Here is a 20,066-nt window from a genome sequence, read left to right on the forward strand (position 1 = left end):
CCCGCCCTCACCTGCTGATAGACCATCTTGAAAGAACTGAGCCGCTGAATGAACGTCACTTTTATTGAACATGTCATCACTTCCAGCTTTTAAATACACAAAGGGGGCGGGGCTTCCCCACAGTCGGCGCTGAACGGGACGGTGCGGGTCGTTGGATGAAGACCTCAGCCGGTTCCGTGGCTGCTGGACTCGAACACCCCCTTCTTGAAGAACAGCGAGAACTCGCACACGCTGCGTTTGGAAAGTCGGTAAACGCCGTCGTCATCGGCTCGGAGGGGGGAGGTTCCCGACGCCAGCATGACCCGGAAGAGTCTCCGCAGGTACCGCTGTGGAGGAGGAGGAGGAGGAGTCACACCATCAGGCGCTCTGGGTCTGAGCTGGACTACAGTTACAACCCTCCAGAACCAGAACATGAGCAGATCCATGCGGGACGTGGAGCACGCCTGGAGGGACGTTCAGCGTCTTCTGGAGGAAACGCCCCACATGAGACCGTCGTCACCATGACGACGTCCTGTTCTGGATGTTCTGGTTCAGATGGTCAGAGCTACAGCACTTTGGGCCGAAGCAGAATCAGGGAGATTCAGATTGGAGGAGGAGTCAGGTGAGTTCAGGATGACCTCCACCAATCAGAATCTCCGTCCATCAGCCGCTCCTGACCGAGGCGTCCGTCTTCCCTCCTCTGGAGGATCGGGGCAGGAGCAGCGTGACGGAGCGAGACGTGGATGGATCAGCTGATGGAGCAGGAGGTCACACGGATCCTCACCTCCAGGAGGCCCCGCCGCTCCGCCACCAGTCGCTCGTCCCGGTTTCCAAACAGCATCTTTGGCGGGAACTCCAGAGTCAGCAGCTGGAGGAGAGAACATGGTGAGGATGGGAGGAAGCAGCAGGGAACCATCAGCAGCAGCCGGGCTGGAGAACGTCTGGAGAACGTCTCCCACCTCTGGGTGCTTCAGCCTCAGCGCCTTGTGCATCTCTCTGAAGCGGCTGTAGCGCCTGAAGACCGTCCACGTCTCGTCCATCACCGTCATCTGGGGGGGGGGCAGAGACCAAGGCGGGTAACCATGACAACGGCAGAGCTGTGCACAGCAACACCAACAACCGGAGGGAAGTCCTGCTCCAGAACAGCGAATGTCTGGCCCGATCAGAACCCAAACGGTTCTCCCCAGCTCTCATTTCTGAGAAGCTGGTTTTGGACCCGTCCTGATCCAGAACCTCTCTGAAGCCAGCGTGACCATCAGCAGAGTTTAGAGAGCTCCAGAGGTTCTGCCGTTAGTTCTGAGCGTTTCCAACCAGCAGAACTTTGTTCTGGCGTCTCCTCAGCGCTCCTGACGGCAGAACCTCCGCAGACGGAACACAGCTCACCTTGACCTCGAACTCGAAGTGCTCGTCCTTCCCCTGGCCGCGCAGAACGTAGCGAGGAATGACCACCTTGATGGGCTCCTGCACGCCGTGGCACCTGACGGGACGGGACGCCACGCACTGCCGCCGCGGTCGGAGGGGGAGGGGGGAGAGGCGGGGCGAAAATAATTATTCAACCTTCGATGACTTTAAATGTGTTTGGAGGAAGAAGAGACAGGAGGAATACAGCAGGAGCTCAAACTTTATTGTTCCTCACAAACGATTACAAACTGGGTAAAAACGTTTCAGCTGCTTGAAACATCTAAAAACATCATGAAAGCGAGGGGGCGGGGCTTAAAGCATCAGTCCTTCAGACACACAGATGGTCGATCAGCATCTGAGCCTCCGAGGAGCAGCCGAAGAGAACGTTCCAGCTCTCAGAAGAACCGTGGGAGGGGGCCGCTCCCGCCGAGCCCCGCCTGGGCTCCAAACCCCGCCTGGGCTCCGAGCCCCGCCTGGGCTCCGCCCTCCAGCGCAGAGAGTTTGTAAAAATCATTTCCACGGTGATGCCGACGTCGCTTCTCCTCACGAAAAGGCACCTGATGTTGGAGCGCTCGCGGAGGCGGAGCCCGTGGAACTGAGGCTGGGGGGGCACCAGGCTGGACCCCCTCGGCGGCGGATGGAAGACGCCGTCCTCCCGCAGGAGGGCCACGTGCGTGTCGGTCAGGAGGAACTGGAGGACAGCGTCCTTCACCCGGACGCTGGTGTACAGCAGAGGGCGGACGTCTGCCAGCGGCGGCTTGTCGGCGCCGCTCATGTTTCCGTGGACGATGTAGAGAAGGTCGGCCAGGACCCTCTTGAATCTGGAGGTCACACAGAGGTCACCAACGACCATGTCAGGAACCTGAGAGGTCCAGTCCAAGGAGAGCAGCATGAGGTCCTCTGAGAGTAACGGGTGAGGCGCCGCGCCCCCCGTGTGATGGGGAGCGCGGGCCTGCAGGACGGCGCCGCACAGCTCCTGGGTCAGACGTTTGCTGTGGGTGAAGACGGCCAGGACGGCGTCCGTGCTGCGGCCGCTCAGGCGTACGTGCTGTCCCGCCAGGCCCACCTGGACCTCCGTCACGTCCCAAAGGTGGAGGCGATGAAGAACGAACACAAAGCCGGCGCCGTCTGCTGAAAGCGCCGTCAGGTGGCGTTCCGAGAGCAGCAGGCACGCCGGCTGTGGGAGGGGCTGCGCAGCGTTGGCCACCTGCAGCCAAAACACGTTCAGGAGCTTCCCGGCCTCCTGAGGAGGAGCTAGAGGGTCCAGCTCCTCCAGGAGGCGCTGCAGGGACAGAGTCCTGATCCGCTTCAGCGCTGGAGGCAGCAGGACCAGCTCCTGGGAAAACACCTGAGGCGCCGTGTTCCTGACGGACGCCACCGAGCCCTCGGGAGGCGGGCCACGGCGCCCTGACTGCTCCCCCGCGGCGTGGGGGGGCGGGCGCTCCCGGATCAGGTACTGGGCGAGGGCGGCTTGCACTCGGGCGGGGCCTGGGATTGCGCGGCGTGCGTTCTCCAGGCGTCTGCCAGCGTCTCTACACGCCACAGACAGCTTTTCAGAAAACGAGTCCACGCCGTCGCTGCTGCGCGGCGCCGCCTCGGCAGGGTCCACTTCCTGGACACGGAGGACCGTCTCCAGGTCCGTGGCGGGGGTCCGAGACGGTTCTGTGGACCGTCCGGATTCTGCTCCGCTCCACAGGAAGGAGGTTCGGTTCCGGACTCTGGTGAAGGATTCCCACAGGAAGCCACTGAAGGTCCACAGCCTCTCCGCCCGCGGGTCGGCGCCAACGGGACCACCGATGGTTCCTCCAGAGTCCGGTTCGGACCCCAGCCCAGACACATCCCTGGAGGGTTCTGGCTCCCTGGTTGGCGTCCAAACGGAGCTCCTCCGGTTCAGCGTGTTCTTGGCTTCTTTGGTCTGAGGGTCGACCTCCGGCCCGGTGGGGGGACCCCCACCCCTCCAGAACTTTGGACCCGCCTCGTCTCGTATCTGCACCTTCATCTGGGTTCTTCGTGGTTGATTAGAGGGAGAAGAAGCCCGCTCCTCCTCACAGGAGGCAGACCTGCTCCTCCCTCCCCCATCACGGTTCTCCATGTCCCCCCCCTCGCCCCTCTGCTCCTTGGGGCTCCTGTTCCTGAGCAGGAGCTCAGCTGAGGGTTCTCCGCTCTCCGGTTCTACCAACACATTCTCCCGGACTTCAGGGGAGGAACTGGTCTCCAGCCCTGGGGGGGTCACGCAGGAGGCCCGGCGGGCTGTCTGTGAGCACAAAGGGGGAGTCTGAGACCACATCCACCAGGACCAGGAGGCCCGGTTCTCCACCAGGTGACGGTTAGTGATTCCAGAGGAAGGAAGTGAGATGCTGGCATGCAGATTACAGACTTTCAGATTAAAAGACTGCAGGGGGAGCCAAATAAAGCAGCTTCTGGGTTCAGAGAAGAACCGAAAAGGGTCTTTCTGCAACCTGAAGGGCTTTAGGACCTAGCGGAGTCCAAGAACATAAACGAGCCGGACCCGGAGGCTCCAGTCTGACGGGACGCTGTGTCCAAAATCTAAAGATGCATCGGTCACAGATTCTGGATGAAACACAGAGTTTGGACTGTGAGGCTCATCAAGTATGAAAGACGGAGCAGATGACAGGAATGTCAAGGATTTATGTGAATGAAAAAAATAAGGATTCATCTCCCAAACCAGGAATTCTGCTCCTCTTCTGTATGAAGACGACTGTCTACACCCCTAAACAATCCACCAAGACCGAGACAAGGAAGCACACGGACCAGAACCACACGGACCAGGACCACACGGACCAGAACCACACGGACCAGAAACACACGGACCAGGACCACACGGACCAGGACCACACGGACCAGGACCACACGGACCAGGACCACACGGACCAGAAACACACGGACCAGAAACACACGGACCAGGACCACACGGACCAGGACCACACGGACCAGAAACACACGGACCAGGACCACACGGACCAGGACCACACGGACCAGGACCACACGGACCAGGACCACACGGACCAGGACCACACGGACCAGACACACGGACCAGGACCACACGGACCAGTAACACACGGACCAGGACCACACGGACCAGGACCACACGGACCAGAAACACACGGACCAGGACCACACGGACCAGGACCACACGGACCAGGACCACACGGACCAGGACCACACGGACCAGGACCACACGGACCAGAAACACACGGACCAGAAACACACGGACCAGGACCACACGGACCAGGACCACACGGACCAGGACCACACGGACCAGGACCACACGGACCAGGACCACACGGACCAGGACCACACGGACCAGGACCACACGGACCAGAACCACACGGACCAGAAACACACGGACCAGGACCACACGGACCAGGACCACACGGACCAGGACCACACGGACCAGGACCACACGGACCAGAAACCACACGGACCAGAAACACACGGACCAGGACCACACGGACCAGGACCACACGGACCAGAAACACACGGACCAGGACCACACGGACCAGGACCACACGGACCAGGACCACACGGACCAGGACCACACGGACCAGAAACACACACGGACCAGGACCACACGGACCAGGACCACACGGACCAGGACCACACGGACCAGGAAACCACACGGACCAGGACCACACGGACCAGGACCACACGGACCAGGACCACACGGACCAGGACCACACGGACCAGAAACACACGGACCAGGACCACACGGACCAGGACCACACGGACCAGGACCACACGGACCAGGACCACACGGACCAGGACCACACGGACCAGGACCACACGGACCAGAAAACACACGGACCAGAAACACACGGACCAGGACCACACGGACCAGGACCACACGGACCAGGACCACACGGACCAGAAACACACGGACCAGGACCACACGGACCAGGACCACACGGACCAGGACCACACGGACCAGGACCACACGGACCAGGAACCACACGGACCAGGACCACACGGACCAGGACCACACGGACCAGGACCACACGGACCAGGACCACACGGACCAGGACCACACGGACCAGGAAACACACACGGACCAGCCACGGACCAGGACCACACGGACCAGGACCACACGGACCAGGACCACACGGACCAGGACCACACGGACCAGGACCACACGGACCAGGACCACACGGACCAGAAACCACACGGACCAGAAACACACGGACCAGGACCACACGGACCAGGACCACACGGACCAGGACCACACGGACCAGAAACACACGGACCAGGACCACACGGACCAGGACCACACGGACCAGGACCACACGGACCAGTAACACACGGACCAGGACCACACGGACCAGGACCACACGGACCAGAAACACACGGACCAGGACCACACGGACCAGGACCACACGGACCAGGACCACACGGACCACACACGGACCAGGACCACACGGACCAGGACCACACGGACCAGAAACACACGGACCAGGACCACACGGACCAGGACCACACGGACCAGGACCACACGGACCAGGACCACACGGACCAGGACCACACGGACCAGGACCACACCACACGGACCAGGACCACACGGACCAGGACCACACGGACCAGGACCACACGGACCAGAAACCACACGGACCAGGACCACACGGACCAGGACCACACGGACCAGGACCACACGGACCAGGACCACACGGACCAGAAACACACGGACCAGGACCACACGGACCAGGACCACACGGACCAGGACCACACGGGACCAGGACCACACGGACCAGGACCACACGGACCAGAACACACGGACCAGGACCACACGGACCAGGACCACACGGACCAGGACCACACGGACCAGTAACACACGGACCAGGACCACACGGACCAGGACCACACGGACCAGGACCACACGGACCAGGACCACACGGACCAGGACCACACGGACCAGAAACACACGGACCAGGACCACACGGACCAGGACCACACGGACCAGGACCACACGGACCAGGACCCACACGGACCAGGACCACACGGACCAGGACCTCACGGACCAGGACCACACGGACCAGAAACACACGGACCAGAAACACACGGACCAGGACCACACGGACCAGGACCACACGGACCAGGACCACACGGACCAGAAACACACGGACCAGGACCACACGGACCAGGACCACACGGACCAGGACCACACGGACCAGTAACACACGGACCAGGACCACACGGACCAGGACCACACGGACCAGAAACACACGGACCAGGACCACACGGACCAGGACCACACGGACCAGGACCACACGGACCAGGACCACACGGACCAGGACCACACGGACCAGGACCACACGGACCAGAAACACACGGACCAGAAACACACGGACCAGAAACACACGGACCAGGACCACACGGACCAGGACCACACGGACCAGGACCACACGGACCAGGACCACACGGACCAGGACCACACGGACCAGGACCACACGGACCAGGACCACACGGACCAGGACCACACGGACCAGGACCACACGGACCAGGACCACACGGACCAGGACCACACGGACCAGGACCACACGGACCAGAAACACACGGACCAGGACCACACGGACCAGAACCACACGGACCAGGACCACACGGACCAGGACCACACGGACCAGAAACACACGGACCAGGACCACACGGACCAGGACCACACGGACCAGGACCACACGGACCAGAAACACACGGACCAGAAACCACACGGACCAGGACCACACGGACCAGGACCACACGGACCAGGACCACACGGACCAGGACCACACGGACCAGAACCACACGGACCAGGACCACACGGACCAGAATCAGACGGACCAGGACCACACGGACCAGAACCACACGGACCAGAACCACACGGACCAGAACCACACGGACCAGGACCACACGGACCAGAATCAGACGGACCAGGACCACACGGACCAGAACCACACGGACCAGGACCACACGGACCAGAAAACACACGGACCAGGACCACACGGACCAGGACCACACGGACCAGGACCACACGGACCAGGACCACACGGACCAGGACCACACGGACCAGGACCACACGGACCAGAAACACACGACCAGGACCAGGACCACACGGACCAGGACCACACGGACCAGGACCACACGGACCAGGACCACACGGACCAGAAACACACGGACCAGAACCACACGGACCAGAACCACACGGACCAGGACCACACGGACCAGAATCAGACGGACCAGGACCACACGGACCAGAACCACACGGACCAGGACCACACGGACCAGGACCACACGGACCAGGACCACACGGACCAGGACCACACGGACCAGACCACACGGACCAGAAACACACGAACCAGGACCACACGGACCAGGACCACACGGACCAGGACCACACGGACCAGGACCACACGGACCAGGACCACACGGACCAGAAACACACGGACCAGGACCACACGGACCAGGACCACACGGACCAGGACCACACGGACCAGAAACACACGGACCAGGACCACACGGACCAGGACCACACGGACCAGGACCACACGGACCAGGACCACACGGACCAGAAACACACGGACCAGGACCACACGGACCAGAACCACACGGACCAGGACCACACGGACCAGGACCCACACGGACCAGAAACACACGGACCAGGACCACACGGACCAGAAACACACGGACCAGGACCACACGGACCAGGACCACACGGACCAGGACCACACGGACCAGAACGACACGGACCAGGACCACACGGACCAGGACCACACGGACCAGAACCACACGGACCAGGACCACACGGACCAGGACCACACGGACCAGGACCACACGGACCAGAATCAGACGGACCAGGACCACACGGACCAGAACCACACGGACCAGAACCACACGGACCAGAACCACACGGACCAGGACCACACGGACCAGAATCAGACGGACCAGGACCACACGGACCAGAACCACACGGACCAGGACCACACGGACCGGAAACACACGGACCAGGACCACACGGACCAGGACCACACGGACCAGGACCACACGGACCAGAAACACACGGACCAGAAACACACGGACCAGGACCACACGGACCAGAACCACACGGACCAGGACCACACGGACCAGGACCACACGGACCAGAAACACACGGACCAGGACCACACGGACCAGGACCACACGGACCAGAAACACACGGACCAGGACCACACGGACCAGGACCACACGGACCAGGACCACACGGACCAGAATCAGACGGACCAGGACCACACGGACCAGAACCACACGGACCAGAACCACACGGACCAGAACCACACGGACCAGGACCACACGGACCAGAATCAGACGGACCAGGACCACACGGACCAGGACCACACGGACCAGGACCACACGGACCAGAAAACACACGGACCAGGACCACACGGACCAGGACCACACGGACCAGGACCACACGGACCAGAAACACACGGACCAGAAACACACGGACCAGGACCACACGGACCAGGACAACACGGACCAGGACCACACGGACCCAGGAAACACACGGACCAGGACCACACGGACCAGGACCACACGGACCAGGACCACACGGACCAGGACCACACGGACCAGAAAACACACGGACCAGGACCACACGGACCAGGACCACACGGACCAGAAACACACGGACCAGGACCACACGGACCAGGACCACACGGACCAGGACCACACGGACCAGGACCACACGGACCAGAACCACACGGACCAGAATCAGACGGACCAGGACCACACGGACCAGAATCAGACGGACCAGGACCACACGGACCAGGACCACACGGACCAGAACCACACGGACCAGAACCACACGGACCAGAATCAGACGGACCAGGACAACACGGACCAGAACCACACGGACCAGAACCACACGGACCAGAACCACACGGACCAGAATCAGACGGACCAGGACCACACGGACCAGAACCACACGGACCAGGACCACACGGACCAGGACCACACGGACCAGGACCACACGGACCAGGGACCACACGGACCAGGACCACACGGACCAGAAACACACGGACCAGGACCACACGGACCAGGACCACACGGACCAGGACCACACGGACCAGGACCACACGGACCAGAACACACACGGACCAGGACCACACGGACCAGGACCACACGGACCAGGACCACACGGACCAGGACCACACGGACCAGAAACACACGGACCAGGACCACACGGACCAGAACCACACGGACCAGGACCACACGGACCAGGACCACACGGACCAGGACCACACGGACCAGGACCACACGGACCAGGACCACACGGACCAGAAACACACGGACCAGGACCACACGGACCAGGACCACACGGACCAGGACCACACGGACCAAAACCACACGGACCAGGACCACACGGACCAGGACCACACGGACCAGAACCACACGGACCAGGACCACACGGACCAGGACCACACGGACCAGAATCAGACGGACCAGGACCACACGGACCAGAACCACACGGACCAGAACCACACGGACCAGAACCACACGGACCAGGACCACACGGACCAGAATCAGACGGACCAGGACCACACGGACCAGAACCACACGGACCAGGACCACACGGACCAGGACCACACGGACCAGGACCACACGGACCAGGACCACACGGACCAGGACCACACGGACCAGAACCACACGGACCAGGACCACACGGACCAGGACCACACGGACCAGGACCACACGGACCAGGACCACACGGACCAGGACCACACGGACCAGGACCACACGGACCAGAAACACACGGACCAGGACCACACGGACCAGAACCACACGGACCAGGACCACACGGACCAGAATCAGACGGACCAGGACCACACGGACCAGAACCACACGGACCAGGACCACACGGACCAGAAACACACGGACCAGGACCACACGGACCAGGACCACACGGACCAGGACCACACGGACCAGAAACACACGGACCAGGACCACACGGACCAGGACCACACGGACCAGGACCACACGGACCAGGACCACACGGACCAGGACCACACGGACCAGGACCACACGGACCAGGACCACACGGACCAGGACCACACGGACCAGGACCACACGGACCAGGACCACACGGACCAGAAACACACGGACCAGGACCACACGGACCAGGACCACACGGACCAGGACCACACGGACCAGGACCACACGGACCAGGACCACACGGACCAGGACCACACGGACCAGGACCACACGGACCAGGACCACACGGACCAGAAACACACGGACCAGGACCACACGGACCAGGACCACACGGACCAGAAACACACGGACCAGGACCACACGGACCAGGACCACACGGACCAGGACCACACGGACCAGAACCACACGGACCAGGACCACACGGACCAGGACCACACGGACCAGAACCACACGGACCAGGACCACACGGACCAGGACCACACGGACCAGGACCACACGGACCAGAATCAGACGGACCAGGACCACACGGACCAGAACCACACGGACCAGAACCACACGGACCAGAACCACACGGACCAGAACCACACGGGACCAGGACCACACGGACCAGAATCAGACGGACCAGGACCACACGGACCAGAACCACACGGACCAGGACCACACGGACCAGAACCACACGGACCAGGACCACACGGACCAGGACCACACGGACCAGGACCACACGGACCAGGACCACACGGACCAGAAACACACGGACCAGGACCACACGGACCAGAACCACACGGACCAGGACCACACGGACCAGGACCACACGGACCAGAAACACACGGACCAGGACCACACGGACCAGGACCACACGGACCAGAAACACACGGACCAGGACCACACGGACCAGGACCACACGGACCAGGACCACACGGACCAGAACCACACGGACCAGGACCACACGGACCAGGACCACACGGACCAGAACCACACGGACCAGGACCACACGGACCAGGACCACACGGACCAGGACCACACGGACCAGAATCAGACGGACCAGGACCACACGGACCAGGACCACACGGACCAGAACCACACGGACCAGAACCACACGGACCAGAACCACACGGACCAGGACCACACGGACCAGAATCAGACGGACCAGGACCACACGGACCAGAACCACACGGACCAGGACCACACGGACCAGAAACACACGGACCAGGACCACACGGACCAGGACCACACGGACCAGGACCACACGGACCAGAAACACACGGACCAGAAACACACGGACCAGGACCACACGGACCAGGACCACACGGACCAGAAACACACGGACCAGGACCACACGGACCAGGACCACACGGACCAGGACCACACGGACCAGAAACACACGGACCAGGACCACACGGACCAGGACCACACGGACCAGAAACACACGGACCAGGACCACACGGACCAGGACCACACGGACCAGAATCAGACGGACCAGGACCACACGGACCAGAACCACACGGACCAGGACCACACGGACCAGAAACACACGGACCAGGACCACACGGACCAGGACCACACGGACCAGGACCACACGGACCAGAAACACACGGACCAGAAACACACGGACCAGGACCACACGGACCAGGACCACACGGACCAGAAACACACGGACCAGGACCACACGGACCAGGACCACACGGACCAGGACCACACGGACCAGAAACACACGGACCAGGACCACACGGACCAGGACCACACGGACCAGAAACACACGGACCAGGACCACACGGACCAGGACCACACGGACCAGGACCACACGGACCAGAACCACACGGACCAGGACCACACGGACCAGAACCACACGGACCAGGACCACACGGACCAGGACCACACGGACCAGGACCACACGGACCAGGACCACACGGACCAGAAACACACGGACCAGGACCACACGGACCAGAACCACACGGACCAGGACCACACGGACCAGGACCACACGGACCAGAAACACACGGACCAGGACCACACGGACCAGGACCACACGGACCAGAAACACACGGACCAGGACCACACGGACCAGGACCACACGGACCAGGACCACACGGACCAGAACCACACGGACCAGGACCACACGGACCAGGACCACACGGACCAGGACCACACGGACCAGGACCACACGGACCAGGACCACACGGACCAGGACCACACGGACCAGAATCAGACGGACCAGGACCACACGGACCAGGACCACACGGACCAGAACCACACGGACCAGAACCACACGGACCAGAACCACACGGACCAGGACCACACGGACCAGAATCAGACGGACCAGGACCACACGGACCAGAACCACACGGACCAGGACCACACGGACCAGAAACACACGGACCAGGACCACACGGACCAGGACCACACGGACCAGGACCACACGGACCAGAAACACACGGACCAGAAACACACGGACCAGGACCACACGGACCAGGACCACACGGACCAGAAACACACGGACCAGGACCACACGGACCAGGACCACACGGACCAGGACCACACGGACCAGAAACACACGGACCAGGACCACACGGACCAGGACCACACGGACCAGAAACACACGGACCAGGACCACACGGACCAGGACCACACGGACCAGAATCAGACGGACCAGGACCACACGGACCAGAACCACACGGACCAGGACCACACGGACCAGAAACACACGGACCAGGACCACACGGACCAGGACCACACGGACCAGGACCACACGGACCAGAAACACACGGACCAGAAACACACGGACCAGGACCACACGGACCAGGACCACACGGACCAGAAACACACGGACCAGGACCACACGGACCAGGACCACACGGACCAGGACCACACGGACCAGAAACACACGGACCAGGACCACACGGACCAGGACCACACGGACCAGAAACACACGGACCAGGACCACACGGACCAGGACCACACGGACCAGGACCACACGGACCAGAAACACACGGACCAGGACCACACGGACCAGAACCACACGGACCAGAATCAGACGGACCAGGACCACACGGACCAGAATCAGACGGACCAGGACCACACGGACCAGAACCACACGGACCAGAACCACACGGACCAGAACCACACGGACCAGAATCAGACGGACCAGGACAACACGGACCAGAACCACACGGACCAGAATCAGACGGACCAGAACCACACGGACCAGAATCAGACGGACCAGGACCACACGGACCAGAACCACACGGACCAGAACCACACGGACCAGGACCACACGGACCAGGACCACACGGACCAGAACCACACGGACCAGGACCACACGGACCAGAACCACACGGACCAGGACCACACGGACCAGGACCACACGGACCAGGACCACACGGACCAGGACCACACGGACCAGAAACACACGGACCAGGACCACACGGACCAGGACCACACGGACCAGGACCACACGGACCAGAAACACACGGACCAGGACCACACGGACCAGGACCACACGGACCAGGACCACACGGACCAGGACCACACGGACCAGGACCACACGGACCAGGACCACACGGACCAGGACCACACGGACCAGGACCACACGGAATAGAACCACACGGACCAGGACCACACGGACCAGGACCACACGGACCAGAACCACACGGACCAGGACCACACGGACCAGGACCACACGGACCAGAACCACACGGACCAGAATCAGACGGACCAGAACCACACGGACCAGAACCACACGGACCAGAATCAGACGGACCAGGACCACACGGACCAGGACCACACGGACCAGGACCACACGGACCAGGACCACACGGACCAGAATCAGACGGACCAGGACCACACGGACCAGAACCACACGGACCAGAACCACACGGACCAGGACCACACGGACCAGGACCACACGGACCAGAACCACACGGACCAGAACCACACGGACCAGAATCAGACGGACCAGGACCACACGGACCAGAACCACACGGACCAGAACCACACGGACCAGGACCACACTGACCAGAACCACACGGACCAGAATCAGACGGACCAGGACCACACGGACCAGAATCAGACGGACCAGGACCACACTGACCAGGACCACACGGACCAGAACCACACGGACCAGAACCACACGGACCAGAACCAGACGGACCAGGACCACACGGACCAGAATCAGACGGACCAGGACCACACGGACCAGAACCACACGGACCAGAACCACACGGACCAGAACCACACGGACCAGGACCACACGGACCAGGACCACACGGACCAGGACCACACGGACCAGGACCACACGGACCAGGACCACACGGACCAGGACCACACGGACCAGAAACACACGGACCAGGACCACACGGACCAGGACCACACGGACCAGGACCACACGGACCAGGACCACACGGACCAGGACCACACGGACCAGGACCACACGGACCAGAAACACACGGACCAGGACCACACGGACCAGGACCACACGGACCAGGACCACACGGACCAGGACCACACGGACCAGGACCACACGGACCAGGACCACACGGACCAGGACCACACGGACCAGGACCACACGGACCAGGACCACACGGACCAGGACCACACGGACCAGGACCACACGGACCAGGACCACACGGACCAGAATCAGACGGACCAGGACCACACGGACCAGAACCACACGGACCAGGACCACACGGACCAGAACCACACGGACCAGGACCACACGGACCAGAATCAGACGGACCAGGACCACACGGACCAGAACCACACGGACCAGGACCACACGGACCAGAAACACACGGACCAGGACCACACGGACCAGGACCACACGGACCAGGACCACACGGACCAGGACCACACGGACCAGGACCACACGGACCAGGACCACACGGACCAGGACCACACGGACCAGAAACACACGGACCAGGACCACACGGACCAGGACCACACGGACCAGGACCACACGGACCAGAAACACACGGACCAGGACCACACGGACCAGGACCACACGGACCAGAAACACACGGACCAGAAACACACGGACCAGGACCACACGGACCAGGACCACACGGACCAGGACCACACGGACCAGAACCACACGGACCAGGACCACACGGACCAGGACCACACGGACCAGGACCACACGGACCAGAAACACACGGACCAGGACCACACGGACCAGGACCACACGGACCAGGACCACACGGACCAGAAACACACGGACCAGAAACACACGGACCAGGACCACACGGACCAGGACCACACGGACCAGGACCACACGGACCAGGACCACACGGACCAGAAACACACGGACCAGGACCACACGGACCAGGACCACACGGACCAGGACCACACGGACCAGGACCACACGGACCAGGACCACACGGACCAGGACCACACGGACCAGGACCACACGGACCAGGACCACACGGACCAGGACCACACGGACCAGGACCACACGGACCAGAATCAGACGGACCAGGAACACACGGACCAGAACCACACGGACCAGAACCACACGGACCAGAACCACACGGACCAGAATCAGACGGACCAGGACCACACGGACCAGAACCACACGGACCAGGACCACACGGACCAGGACCACACGGACCAGAAACACACGGACCAGGACCACACGGACCAGGACCACACGGACCAGAACCACACGGACCAGAACCACACGGACCAGAACCACACGGACCAGGACCACACGGACCAGGACCACACGGACCAGGACCACACGGACCAGGACCACACGGACCAGAATCAGACGGACCAGAACCACACGGACCAGAACCACACGGACCAGAACCAGACGGACCAGGACCACACGGACCAGGACCACACGGACCAGAACCACACGGACCAGAATCAGACGGACCAGGACCACACGGACCAGAACCACACGGACCAGAACCACACGGACCAGGACCACACGGACCAGGACCACACGGACCAGAACCACACGGACCAGGACCACACGGACCAGGACCACACGGACCAGGACCACACGGACCAGGACCACACGGACCAGAACCACACGGACCAGAACCACACGGACCAGAACCACACGGACCAGAATCAGACGGACCAGGACCACACGGACCAGAACCACACGGACCAGAATCAGACGGACCAGGACAACACGGACCAGAACCACACGGACCAGAACCACACGGACCAGGACCACACTGACCAGGACCACACGGACCAGGACCACACGGACCAGGACCACACGGACCAGAATCAGACGGACCAGGACAACACGGACCAGAACCACACGGACCAGAACCACACGGACCAGGACCACACTGACCAGAACCACACGGACCAGAATCAGACGGACCAGGACCACACGGACCAGAATCAGACGGACCAGGACCACACTGACCAGGACCACACGGACCAGAACCACACGGACCAGAACCACACGGACCAGAATCAGACGGACCAGGACCACACGGACCAGAACCACACGGACCAGAACCACACGGACCAGAATCAGACGGACCAGGACAACACGGACCAGAACCACACGGACCAGAACCACACGGACCAGAACCACACGGACCAGAATCAGACGGACCAGGACAACACGGACCAGAACCACACGGACCAGAACCACACGGACCAGGACCACACGGACCAGGACCACACGGACCAGGACCACACGGACCAGGACCACACGGACCAGAACCACACGGACCAGAACCACACGGACCAGAACCACACGGACCAGGACCACACTGACCAGAACCACACGGACCAGAATCAGACGGACCAGGACCACACGGACCAGAATCAGACGGACCAGGACCACACTGACCAGGACCACACGGACCAGAACCACACGGACCAGAACCACACGGACCAGAATCAGACGGACCAGGACCACACGGACCAGAACCACACGGACCAGAACCACACGGACCAGAACCACACGGACCAGAATCAGACGGACCAGGACAACACGGACCAGAACCACACGGACCAGAACCACACGGACCAGAACCACACGGACCAGAATCAGACGGACCAGGACAACACGGACCAGAACCACACGGACCAGAACCACACGGACCAGAACCACACGGACCAGGACCACACGGACCAGGACCACACGGACCAGGACCACACGGACCAGGACCACACGGACCAGAACCACACGGACCAGAAGACCGTCTGCCACAAACGATCAGACAGGAAACACTCCAGACCTACGTGTGGGAAGCAGGGACCACAGGAACAGGGGTTACTATGGTAACAAAGTCATCAGACACAGCAGCGCTCCAAAGGTTCTGCTTCAACCAGCACATGTCCAGAACCGTCTACAGTTCTCCAGAGGACGTTCTGTGGTCCAATGTCTGACATAAACGCCACTCGCCGTGTTTGGAGGGAGAAGAATGCTGAAGAACACCAAAACCACTGTGAGGCACGGGGGTGGAAGCATCATGGTTTGGAGCTGCTTCTCTCCAAAGGAACCAGGATGACCGATCCGTATGAAGGACAGGATGAACGGATCCATGGACAGAGGGTCTTCCATCATTGGGATCCAAACATCGTCATGGCAACCGCGGAGAGGCGAGTTAAAAGCCTTTGAAGGTTCTGGAGCCTTTTAGCCAGAATCTGAATCCAACAGAGAATCTGACATGGAAGTCCCAGAACACCAGAGATCTGGAGGAGCAAAGCTGCTGATGACCTTTGACCTCTGTCACTGAGAGCAGGCTTCCATGACCTTTGACCTCCGTCTCACGGTTGACGTTATGAAGAACATCAGCAACAGACCAAAGTCAATCTGTGACTGAAGATCCTTCTAGCTCGTCTGTCCAGCAGGACTGTCTGGTTGACTCATAACCTTCATTGGTTGTGATGATGTCATCAGTGATGTCATTTCCACCAGGAACCCCAATCACCAGATCTTCCCAGAAGCAGCACCAGATTCTGGACTCACCTCGTGCTTCAGCCTCCGAGGGTTCCGCCTCTGCAGCTCTTCATCTTTCTGAAACCCAAGAACAAATGAAGCGTCACCGAGCAGAACGCGGCTCCTTGGGAAGATGAGGGGGCGGGGCCAAACAGATGCAGGACAAACAAAACAAGGAGGAGGAGCATCCCTGGAGGAGTCATCCAGATGAAGGTCTAGAGGAGGAGAGGCTGAAGATATTGGCTTTACCTTCTGCTGTGACCTAACAGAGCTATGGAGGCCAGCCTCCTGCTCCTCCTCCTGCTCCTCCTGCAGGTCAAAAAGCTTCTTCAGCAGATGTTTGAGGACAGACCAACGTTCAGGAGGTGGAAGGAGAAGCTGCTCTTACTTTAACAGACTCGGGGGATGGGGGGTTGTCTCTGCCGCCCTTCAGGAGGTTCATCCTCCTCAGCCGTCGCTGCACCTCCTCCTCGATGTAGGCGTTGATCCTGCTTCAGAGAAACAGAAGGAGCGTTACGGACCAGGGGGCTCCTGGGGGGGCTCCTGGGGGGGCTCCAACCTGTCGTCCGACAGCGGCAGCAGCGAGTTCAGCGTCTGCATGTGGCTGACGGGCGAGCCCCCCGTCTTCTCCTCAGGAGTCCGGCCGCGGTCGTCTCCCTCGCTGATCCTCTGTCGCAGCTTCTGGATCTCCCGCTCCAGTCTGAGGAGAAACAGAGGGAGGATGACTGCCGCCTCAGGAGGATCTTCAGCAGGAGCGTCAGCGAGTCCTGACCTCTGCTGGTCCACCCCCTCCCCCGTCCGGCTCGCTGAGCTCTCCTGTCTCTCCTCCTCCTGCTCCACCTCCTCCGGCTCCAGCGAGAAGCTGCGCCTCAGAGCCGAGTGCCTCCTCTCCAGCCGGCTCACCGCCTGCTCCAAGGCCTCCCTCTGCTGCTTCTCCCTGGATTCCAGGATCTCCTTCTCCTTCTTCCTGACCTTCTCCTCCTGCCGCGCCACGTTGGCCGTGAACTCGTAGGTCTCCTGGAGCTGCTGCAGCTGCTGGGCGCTGCTCCAGTGGAGGCTCAGACGCTCCTCCTTGTCCTCCAGCTCCTTCTCCACCTGGTACAGCGTGTTGTCCAGACCCAGAGAACTCTGGTGGTTGTCCCCGCTCTGCTGCAGCACCTCCATGGCCCTCAGCTTCTCCTCCGCCACAGCGGGGAGGAGGCTCTCTTCCAGCTCGGCGAGCTGCCGCTCCTTGAAGTTCAGCCGCTGCTCGGCCTGCCTGAGGAGCTGCTCCTCCTGGCAGACGGTGGTGGCGTCCTGCAGACCCTTCTCCTGGAGCTCCTTCAGGCTCTGGGACAGGACCAGCAGGGTGGTGCGCTCAGCAGCCACCTCCTGCTGCAGGCGCTCCCTCTGCTGCTGGAGCCCCTCCTCCATCTGGCCCAGCTCCTTCATCTGAGCCGCCTTAAACTCCCGGTAGCGAGTCTGGGCGGACCTGGCCTCCTCGCAGGCGTCCTCCACATCTGTGCGCGCCGCCGCCTCCTTGGCTCGGAGCAAAGCTCCTCTGATGTCGGCCAGTGTGCGCTGCTCCTCCTCCAGGTGCTGAGTGTCCTCCCGGGTTAGCAGTGTGGAGGTGGCCTCCTTCTTCTCCCTCAGCTGCTCCTCAAGCTTCCCCACCAGACTCAACTGTTCTCGCTCCTGCTCCTCCAGCCGGCGCCGCTCCGTGTCGAGGCGGAGCCTCTGCTCCTCGCGCTCCTTATTTAGCCTCTCCAGTTCTCGGTAGATCTCCCTCTGCTCTGCGGCTTCGTGCTGGCGCCTCCTCTCCTGCTCCTCCTCAGACTCGTCC

General features: G+C 61.9%; 2 protein-coding genes across 2 annotated transcripts in view; both read right to left on the reverse strand.

Moving 5' to 3' along the window:
* Window positions 1-48: 48 nt before the first annotated feature.
* Window positions 49-1,527, reverse strand: LOC105358218 (kinesin-like protein KIF16B; the record flags this gene model as incomplete). The annotated part of the gene is made up of 4 exons (XM_020700794.2): window positions 49-326; window positions 764-847; window positions 939-1,028; window positions 1,363-1,527. Coding segments are annotated over 4 exons (501 nt in total), but the record flags the coding sequence as incomplete, so codon positions are not given.
* A 55-nt stretch (window positions 1,528-1,582) lies between these two features.
* Window positions 1,583-20,066, reverse strand: part of kif16b (kinesin family member 16B) — a gene marked incomplete in the record, with an annotated part of 37,715 nt that continues 19,231 nt past the window's right edge. Inside the window, 6 exon segments of the mRNA XM_023953746.1 lie at window positions 1,583-3,634; window positions 18,275-18,322; window positions 18,494-18,553; window positions 18,633-18,735; window positions 18,804-18,944; window positions 19,017-20,066. Of these exon segments, the coding sequence (XP_023809514.1) occupies window positions 1,709-3,634; window positions 18,275-18,322; window positions 18,494-18,553; window positions 18,633-18,735; window positions 18,804-18,944; window positions 19,017-20,066 (3,328 nt within the window).

The sequence above is a fragment of the Oryzias latipes genome, chromosome 1 (genome assembly GCF_002234675.1).
Source record: "Oryzias latipes chromosome 1, ASM223467v1".
Taxonomy (NCBI): Eukaryota; Metazoa; Chordata; class Actinopteri; order Beloniformes; family Adrianichthyidae; genus Oryzias; species Oryzias latipes.